At 48.6% G+C, this 10575-nt stretch overlaps 1 protein-coding gene across 1 annotated transcript; it reads left to right on the top strand.

Moving 5' to 3' along the window:
- Window positions 1-847: 847 nt before the first annotated feature.
- On the top strand, window positions 848-10053 carry TMEM129 (transmembrane protein 129, E3 ubiquitin ligase). Its single transcript, XM_073649102.1, has 4 exons — window positions 848-1154; window positions 2377-2851; window positions 6896-7055; window positions 8177-10053. The coding sequence occupies exons 1-4, from the start codon at window positions 950-952 to the stop codon at window positions 8423-8425; spliced, it is 1089 nt and encodes a 362-aa protein (XP_073505203.1). The 5' UTR covers window positions 848-949; the 3' UTR covers window positions 8426-10053.
- The last annotated feature ends 522 nt before the right edge of the window (window positions 10054-10575 follow it).

Here is a 10575-nt window from a genome sequence, read left to right on the forward strand (position 1 = left end):
GTGTCATTCTCAAAACTTTTGGCCACGATTGTAAATTTAGGCTGGAGGCAGCAAAACTAAGAAGGGGCCCGCATGGGAAACAAACCTGGCTGTGATCAGAGTATAAGGGGGTTCTCTGAGGTGTCTCAGGTGTAACACATGCTCTGGCTTGTTTCACATGTTTCTTTACACTTTGTTTCCTTTGTAGTTTTGCTGCCTTCCGCCTGAATCTATAATGTGCACATTCCAATAAGAATGAGGCCTGAGTGGTTCCGGCCGCCGGTCAGACTGATGCCCTATCCTGGGAACAGATGATGGGTGGGGGTGCCGGGTGTCGCACCCCACCGGTCAGACTGATGCCCTATCCTAAGGGTGGGATATCAATGTAAAGTCCTAGACAACCCCGGGACTTTAACAGCGAAGCTGCTGGAGAAATAACCAACGAAGAGGAGGAAAATAAAGATGGAGATGACTGGCGGCTTCTCCAGACGGCGTCACTGGAATTCTGGTAAAGAAACAAATGATAACTTTATTTCTGTATTTAGTGTTTTCTGGGTCAGGTTCTTCCCACCCAGGACTTATAGTAGGGTCTGTTGGGTGTCACTATAGCGTCACCACCGATGGTGTGAACAGGCTGTATAAAGAAGACATCTGTCATCTCAGATGTAGGGGAACAACAGGCCAGTGCGCAGCTGTGGAGACCCAAAGTACACGAGGGGCTGGGGTCTGATAACGCCTCAGCTGCACACAGCTGCAGGTCCGTTACACTGGATTGTGACAGCGCAGCCGCCAGTGTCTGATCCACTACACAATGCGCAGCACAGCTGGCCCACGTCACGTGACTCTGAGCACCGCCATATAACTACACTTCCCGGCATTCCATGCGATCTGTTTGGCCGGAAGTGTGCCCTGTTCTTGTGGTGGCCGGAAGTGTCCGCTGTTCTCCGGGTTCCCGCCTCTCCTCGGTGTAATGGATAGTCCGGCTGTCACGTTTACTTTGGCTTACGTGGTGTTCTCCGTGTGTTTTGTGTTCACCCCCAATGAGTTCCACTCGGCCGGTATCACCGTGCAGAACCTGCTGTCCGGCTGGCTGGGGAGTGAGGACGTGGCCTTCATCCAGTACCATGTGCGGAGAACCACGGCCACTGCGGTGGTGCACTCCCTGCTGCCCCTGGGTGAGTGGCTGCCTCCTCCCGACTGCACCTCCTTGATCTGCCGCCTGTGCCTCCTCTGCCTGTGCCCCCCCCTCCCATACGCCGCCTGCGCCTCCTTTGCCTGTGCCCCCCCTCCCATACGCCGCCTGCGCCTCCTCTGCCTGTGCCCCCCCTCCCATACGCCGCCTGCGCCTCCTCTGCCTGTGCCCCCCCCCCTCCCATACGCCGCCTGCGCCTCCTCTGCCTGTGCCCCCCCTCCCATACGCCGCCTGCGCCTCCTCTGCCTGTGCCCCCCCCCCCTCCCATACGCCGCCTGCGCCTCCTCTGCCTGTGCCCCCCCCCCTCCCATACACCGCCTGCGCCTCCTCTGCCTCTGCCTGTGGGCCCCCCTCCCATACGCCGCCTGCGCCTCCTCTGCCTGTGGGCCCCCCCCCCCATACGCCGCCTGCGCCTCCTCTGCCTGTGCCCCCCCCCCTCCCATACGCCGCCTGCGCCTCCTCTGCCTGTGCCCCCCCCCTCCCATACGCCGCCTGCGCCTCCTCTGCCTGTGCCCCCCCCTCCCATACGCCGCCTGCGCCTCCTCTGCCTGTGCCCCCCCCCTCCCATACGCCGCCTGCGCCTCCTCTGCCTGTGCCCCCCCCCCCATACGCCGCCTGCGCCTCCTCTGCCTGTGCCCCCCCCCTCCCATACGCCGCCTGCGCCTCCTCTGCCTGTGCCCCCCCCCCTCCCATACGCCGCCTGCGCCTCCTCTGCCTGTGCCCCCCCCCCCCTCCCATACGCCGCCTGCGCCTCCTCTGCCTGTGGGGCCCCCCCCTCCCATACGCCGCCTGCGCCTCCTCTGCCTGTGGCCCCCCCCCTCCCATACGCCGCCTGCGCCTCCTCTGCCTGTGGCCCCCCCCCCTCCCATACGCTGCCTGCGCCTCCTCTGCCTGTGGCCCCCCCCCTCCCATACGCCGCCTGCGCCTCCTCTGCCTGTGCCCCCCCCCTCCCATACGCCGCCTGCGCCTCCTCTGCCTGTGCCCCCCCCCTCCCATACGCCGCCTGCGCCTCCTCTGCCTGTGCCCCCCCCCCTCCCATAGACCGCCTGCGCCTCCTCTGCCTGTGGGGGCCCCCCATACGCCGCCTGTGCCTCCTCTGCCTGTGCCCCCCCTCCCATAGACCGCCTGCGCCTCCTCTGCCTGTGGGGGCCCCCCATACGCCTCTGCCCGTCAGGATTGTGACTTCTCCCTCTTCTCATTCTCAGGTTATTATATAGGAATGTGCTTCGCTGCCCCGGAGAAGCAGCTGTATTACTTCTCCTCTGCCAGTGAAGGCTGGAGGATCTTTGCTGTATTTGTGGTCATCCTCCCGACCATCACCGGCTGCCTCGCCCTCTACTGGTCTCAGAAGAAGTGGCAGAACCACCCTCTGGCGCAGATCCTGTCCCACCACGCGCTGCCTCAGTCTGACTGGAGGATTGTTGCTTCCTCCATCAACAGGGAGTTTAGAAGAATTGACAAGTTTGCAACTGGGGCGACGGGTGCCCGGGTCATCGTCACAGACACGTGGGTGATGAAGGTCACCACCTACAAGATTTACGTGGCACAGCAGCAAGACATTCATCTGACAGTGACAGAGTCCAGGCAGCACGAGCTCTCCCCAGACTCCAACACGCCCGTGCAGTTCATCACCATACTGGTCGCCAGCGTCAACCCCAACGTCAAGTCTTTCGATATCAGGTAGTGTATGAGCTTCTGGTAAGTCTCCCATACACAGTACATGTCCAGCTGACTCTTGTACTGTATATGGGGGCTCTTCTAGTCACTGATAATGGATGATGTCATCTCTGATGTTTTGGAGACTCCTTCATGTAAATTGTGCCTCCAGCAAAAAAGACATTCAGGCGTCTGATTTAAAGGGCTATTTGTGTGAATATAAACCCCTTTAAAAGAATAGAATTTTTAATTCAGATATATAAAAAAAAAACACCAACACATCCCAGGTGTATAGGGAGGAAAGGCCACCATGTAAATGGTGTTATCAGGGCACATAAACATCGCATAGACAGGGAGGTATATATAGATCCTGCCAATGGGAATTGTCCTTACAACAGCCAATTATTGTGGTTGGAAAGATAATAAACTCCACAGTATGAATGTCTGATCAGAATACACATAAACAGCGAAGTGTATATAAATCCGAACCATGGGAATTGCCCTTGGATCATCCAATTGCAGTTAGATATATCATAACGACCAAACTGTGAATGTCTGATCGAACGCTCAAAGCCAAGGAATGATGTGATCAGAACAAGGATCTCTATCGATAGAGATCTTTGTTTGGATAGACCATGATACAATAATATCCTTATTACATCCCAGGTCATAACACACATTAGGCCTGTGTCTCCCTAGGGTGGACACTAGGCTGTATGTGCCTAGCAGTGGAGGTTGGCACCCTAGTAATGCGGGAGTTGGCTCCTCGGCTGCTCGCCCTAATCGTCCCTGCTAGATACACCAGTATACTAGTCTAGACAACATGGTTCCTATACTAGAAGATATGTAAGCACGCCAGAAAATAATAGAAAATGAAGACTTATGTCAGTAGATAGTTATACATGATATGCTGCGCCTCTACGCGTTTTACCATATGCTGGATCATCAGGAGGCTTTTTCATGATATTGGTATGACACCAGAGTGGTGTGACAAGACAGTCGCTCTGGATCCGGCTGTAGAAGGTCACTGCTCATGGCATTGCAGATGCCTTCTTGATCCCCTTCCCCCCTCATATCTGTAGTATAGTTATATCTTTCTCCCTTTAGGACCCAGCAATGACCTCTACGTTCTGCTACTAATTGACACACCCTTGCTAGGTAGTTAAAAACTCAGTGTCTCCAGAGAGTCGCTGGTGATGGCTGTATGTTCCTCTGTCCATGCGTGGAGTAATAGTAGTCAGCTAGTTTCTTCTTGTGGACTTCCCTTGGAGGACAGTTGACGTTATCTCTCTGGTGTCTTCTCAAGCTAAGTGTATCCCCTCTGTTTGTTTACCTTGTCTTTAGTTACAGTGGGGCCTGACTAGTGTTCACCCCGTCCCCTCCCTACCTAGGGCCTAGCTCTAGGGACATTCGGGGCTTAGGTTCCTGCTTGGCAATAGGTGTGGAACCTCTATAGGGATGATAGGATAGTCAGGGTCATATTAGATCTGCCTAGGGGTCTCAACTGCCCCTTTCCCCTCTTCCCGTTGTTGTACACTTATGCCTTCCCTCACGTCGTGTGACGTGGGGTAGTCAAAGGCCCATTGTGGTATTTGTCTTATGACCTGTGATGTTATAAGAATATTATCAGTCTATCCAAACCACAATAATTGGCTGCTGTAGGGACAATTCCCTATGGAAGGATCTATATACGCCCCCCTGTCTATCCGATGTTTGTGCTCTGATCACACCATTTTCTGCCTCTGAGCATTTGATCAGACATTTACATAGTGGCCTTTTTCTTCATTGTACACCTGAGATGTGTTGGTGTGTGTTTTTTTTTTTTTTTTTCTTTTCTTTTCTTTTTAATGTATCTAAATAAAATTGTATTCAAGGGTTTATATTCACACATACTCTATTCCCCTTTTTTGGTAAATCAAACTTTACTCTGATATTAAAGTGGTATTCACATCGTATGTATTCATTCTCAAAACCTACTAAATCAAAGTGTGTCTCACATATAGACATCAGACATCGTACATCAAATGAATTTACAACATGCCTCCCAGAGTGTTCTACACGTGGTCACCACACTGAGGCCGTCCCTAACGCGCGTTTCGGCGCTCTGCCTTTCTCAAGGGGCAGTACCACTTGTCACACACCTGGTGTGTGTGTGTGTGTGTGTGTGTGTGTGTGTGTGTGTATGTATATATAGGGGGGCCAATTGCCTCCTAATCACCACCTCTTTATACATGTCTACACCTCCCCCCTACACACGTGACCACGCCAACCCTACCCCACCGCCAATTATACACAGACCGACGCGCCTTGCGTCCCCAAAGAGGGGCGGAATTGACCACAGACGTTTCCCCGGTATAGCGGAAGTGACGTTCCTTATGTGACGAGTTTGGGCGGAACCTACGTCATACGTGTCATCATTAAGGGCGGAAGTGACGTTGTTCACATAGCGTGGTTGGGCGGAACTTGCATCATACACAGCGTCGTTAAGGGCTTAAATGCACCCAAGTACATTCACCATGCCCATAGATGACGCAGAGAAGTCACCGTTACCAGGATACACGGCAGCCACGTCCAGGACGTTTGAGGACTCCGTAAGCCAGCGTATACACCAGGACCGCGACCCCACTGCGTTCAGGCATAGCCCATTTGACCAAAGGTTCACTGTAAATCACATCGGACTCGCACACAAGTGAAAACAGCAAGAGATCCTATACACAACTATGGGACCTCATTATCACAAAACAATGATAGATACAGACATAGCTTTCTTATTTTCTTTTATATTTATAAAGAGGTACCCAGAATACATACTAAGATATAGTAAATAAGTATAGGGTCACATTATATATGGGACCAATAACACGATAGATATGAAATACTCTATATCATGTCATGTGCACATTAACCCATATCTCTCCCCAAATTATCTCTTATAATACCAAATACTTTGAAAAAAATATTGCAATACTTTCGTCATATATAAATAAAAATTCACAATCATTAGCATTACAATAATATCATGGTATAATTGGCGCATATGTACACAGATGCAAAAAAAAAAAGGGAAATATCGGGTATTTTCCTCCACTGTACATAATACACTTAAGAACGAATGGGTCAGGGAAGAGGAGTCTTTCATCCACATATATGGGGGACACCACAGAGCTCCATAGCCTCTCACTATTCTCCATTATGGTATCTGTGGTACGGTGTGAAGAGAACCTTCACGTTGCATCAATGGGTGGATGTATATTGCCGTAATTATCCACAACAGGTAAGCGACAAACAGACACATAAAAACCTAGAAATTAAAACAACAATTAGATATACAAACATAAAAGGGATTCTTTTCATTTAGATTTGTTGGTTATACAGAGGACAGCAGACTATAAAAATGGGGCGAAACTGATATTTTCATTGAGTCCAGTAGGATGTAGAGTGTTTAAGGTCCACATCCACCTAGACTCCAGTCGAGCTAATCGTTGAGAAATCGGACCACCACGTATCCCTGCCTCGATAGTATCGATACCCCGAACCCTCAATAGGCTTGGGTTACTTTGATGGTAACGTTTAAAATGTCGGGGAGTGGTTTTCAGCGTGGATGCGTCCACGTGGTCCGCTGAGGCTGCAATCCCCAGTATCAGTCCTCTCTTTTGAGCAGCAACATATATATTTATAAATATAATATCATTCACCAATGTACTATATTTGGTTGCTGTGGTGTTCTTTCAGTCATATTGCAGTTAAAAACTTAGTATAGTCTTTCTGATTCGCTATGTCTTTCTTCATGTGCAGGGCATTGCTGTAGCTTAGGTATCCATGGTTACGACCACCAGCAACTAGCTAACTGTCACTATATCAATGGTCACAACCATGGATACCTAAGGTCCTGCACATGAGGAAAGACATAGCAAATCAGAAGAACTATACTACATTTCTAATTGGAGGGATTTACTATTACACTTACTACATATTAGGATCTTGGAGATGGGAATACCCCTTAAGGGCTGTAGGGCATGGAAGAGAAATGAAGGATCTGTCATTTATTCCTTGTTTATATATTTGCAGATTGAACTCTACAGAATACGGCGACCTGAAGGAGAAGCTTCGCGCCCCCATACGAAACGCAGCCAACGTGGTGATACATCAGACGCTGAGCGACATGTTCCTGGATACGTTCCGCTCCCTGGTGGAAGCCAATCAGGTGTACGAGCTGCAGAGCAACCGGGTAATTCCTGCAGGGCAAGGGGCTGACGTCCATTACCACAGTACACTGTGTCCATGTGTCAGGGATAGAAAAGCTGGGCTCGCGTGTCTGCCCATATCCTACTTGTATCAGATGGTTGGGACATTTGGAGTATCTTCCCATATCTGTTTTATCCCCCTCCTCCACCATTTTACTCCCCTTTTTTGCTAATTCTCCACTTTTCCTAGGCCTGTACCTTTTGGTCAGGAAGAGCAATCACTTTATGAATGGTGGATCTGGAAAAAAAATAATTCTTGTTTTGTTAAATCTGAATTTTTATATATTTTTTTTTTAAAACCAGTTTTGACTTTTTTGAGACTTTAGAGGGTATTCCCATCTCTAAGATCCTGTCCAAATGTGAAGTAATTGCAAGTATCTCCAATTAGAAATGTAGTGTAGTTCTTCTGATTCACTATGCCTCTTTGCAGGGCATTGCAGTAGCTTGGGTATCCATGGTTACCACTACTAATAATGACTGTTAGTTAACTAATGGTCATAACCATAACTAGCTAAGCTATGGTTATGACCAGTAGCTAACTGTCATTATTAGTGGTTGTAACCATGGATACCCAAGCTACTGCAATGCCCTGCAAAGAGGCATAGTGAATCAGAAGAACTATACTATGCTTCTAATTGGAGGTATTTGCTGTCATTATTAAACTTGCTACATATTGGGATATGGGAATAGCCCTGTACCTTTTTAATGAGGGGGCTCACTTTTAGTAGTACATACAACAATTTGGGGGGACGTGCAGTAACTGAGCAACTTTAATTCTGGTGAAGTCAGTGGGGACCCCACGATTGTCTGCAGCAGAACCATTTAAATGCTGCTGTCAGATTGTTAGCGGCATGTAAATGGTTAAATGGCAGCAAGCTTCCATAGTGGTGGCTGCCAACAGCCTTTGCGGATATGTGGTTGGGTTTTCTAGGGGTCTTCTTAAGGAGACTCATGGGTAATACATTGCTTCCTGCTTGCCACCTGCAGACGTGGCACCTACTATCTCCGGGGGGCTATAATGGCGGCCATGTTGGTTGTCCTTCAGCTTTTCCTAGGGACAGATCTGAGTCTAGAGTAAGACTGGACCTATTTCCTCTCTTTTCAGGAGCTGGAGCCCTGCATTGGCTGCATGCAGACTATTGCCAACATCAAGCTGGTGAAGTATTGCCACGAGGCAATCGAAGGAGAGTGTCGGCAGTGTTACTGCCGGCCCATGTGGTGCCTAACCTGTATGGGCAAGTGGTTCGCAAGCCGCCAGGACCAGCAGCATCCGGAGACCTGGCTGTCCAGCCAAGTGCCTTGCCCCACCTGCCGAGCCAAGTTCTGTATAGTGGACGTGTGCCTAATCCGGTGACCGCGCCTTCAGGCTGTGCATACGGTTTTGTATCTTGGACCTTTTTTCTACAATCCAGACTTTCTTTTTCTATGGAAATGTAGCAGGAGCGGATCCCGTTCAGTCGGGGCTGCTGCTCGTCCATGTGGCTAGATGGAAGGAGCATAATGCAAATGCTTCTGTCCAGACTCCTCGCAGTGCGGCGGTCGCCATTATCTTGTACCGGTGTGTGACCTCTCCCATCGCCATCAGGGCAGCATTACAGGTATGGTATACACTACTGACCACTCCGGGAGTGAAGGCATTTCTTTATTTTAATTTTTATAATTATTTTTACTTTTATTTCCGAAGTAAAGTGTAAAAATCAACAAGTCAGCACTATTTACCCTGTGCTGCTCCTCTGCTCCTGCCCCGACACTTTTTTTTTTTTTTTTTTTTTTTTTTTTTTTTTGCAGTGGTGATGGCACAACAGTTTTTGACCGCTGCTGACCATCACTGGGCTCAGCAGCTCTGTCCACATAGACCACTGAGCCTAGCAATTAGCCAACCTCGCCGCTGCACCCATGTCAACAAAGAGCGGGGGCAGAGAGGCGGTGCAGGAGCCATGGTGGAGAGGAGGCATGACAAAGTGCGGCCTACAAATTCATCCTAATGTATACACTTTAAAATTATTATAATCCACGACCGACATGTATACCGGTCCCTGGCTGTAATGTTTCTTACTCTGATGCACAGCAGCTGAAAGAGGCCATGGTCATTAAGATGTACATCTCTTACCTGATGTTAGTGCACCTTAGTCCGGTGCATGTCTCATCAAGACTGGTGGGAAAAGTGCCCCCTATATTTTTCTTTTTTTTTTAAGAATAATATTGAACATGTTACTGCTTATAGAAACTCTTTAAAAAAAAAAAAATAACCTTTTTGAAGAATTTAGTGCAAAAACTCAAATTAATAATGCCATTTATAAATCAAAGGCTTGTTTATTTTTACTGTATTCTCATTTTTACAGAAGTGTGTGCTTTTATATTGTTTTTTTTCTTTCCCCCTACTGCTGTCTCACACTACGGCCCTTTGGATGTGTTTTGTGATGTACACACTAAATTTGGAGCAGAAATGTAATATGAAGACGGCCATCTCCTTATGTAAAGCATCCATTGCTTACATGTTAGTATTTGGGAAGAGGGCAGTGAGGACCTCCTTTGGGGGGCGCTGTTCATACAAGCAGTCTTCAGGCCTCTTAATATCTACTATATGCCTATACGGATGTGAAGGCCCATACCTGCTTATCTTGGTGCGATGCTCTGCCGCTGCTGCAGGGAGGACGTCCTCTCTTCTACGTTCCACTTATTGCTTTTGTATGAAGTATTTCCTCCAGTGATTTACATTCGTGCCAAATGGGGCTTTTCCTGGTTTGTTATGGAACTACAAGTCCCAGCATGCCACGGTAAAGTACAGCTTATGTGGCAGGCCGGGACGAGCAGTTTCACAGCAGATGGAGGGTCACAGGTAGCAGATGACGGGTTTACAGTGTTTTTTGTTTTATTGGATCTTATGTAGCAAATCTATAGATCGGGGTGACAGATTCTGTATTCAGGGTGTGATCGAGCATTACTGATCCAAAGTGTTACTGAAGGTTTTATTACAGTGTGTAAATTTTAATAAAATGACTTCCATACATTATTGTTGTGGCTTTTTTTTTTATATATATCTACCTTCTCCCAGTCGTCTGTTGGTATTAATATGGAGTTGTCCCCTGCTGCAGGTATAATGACCCCCCTGATCTTTGGGGAAGGATTTTTGAGGGGTCTGTGGGAATTGCTGCCCCCTCATTCAGAAGAGCATTTGTGTGGTTGAGCTCAAACCTCCATTATAGGTGTTGGGGATCTGTGCAACCGGTCATGTTCTTCTACAAAACTCCCCCAGCTTTGTTTGTATGGAGCTTGTGCACTGGACAGAAAAGCCCCCACCCCCCCAAAGTCTGAAGAATTAAGATGTCCATTCATTGAACCCAGTATTCTCCTCCACAAAACTGTACATTGCAGTCAAGCAGGAAACGTTCTCCTTCAACAACCCCAGACTCGTCCATCAAACACCAGATAGAGAAGTGAGATCCATCACTGAACAGAACACTTTTCCTCCAGAGTCCAGTGGTGACTGCTTTACACCACTGC

This window comes from Phyllobates terribilis, unplaced genomic scaffold, assembly GCF_046119375.1.
Source record: "Phyllobates terribilis strain yellow unplaced genomic scaffold, ASM4611937v1 Scaffold_1__5_contigs__length_1240528914, whole genome shotgun sequence".
NCBI classification, from domain to species: domain Eukaryota; kingdom Metazoa; phylum Chordata; class Amphibia; order Anura; family Dendrobatidae; genus Phyllobates; species Phyllobates terribilis.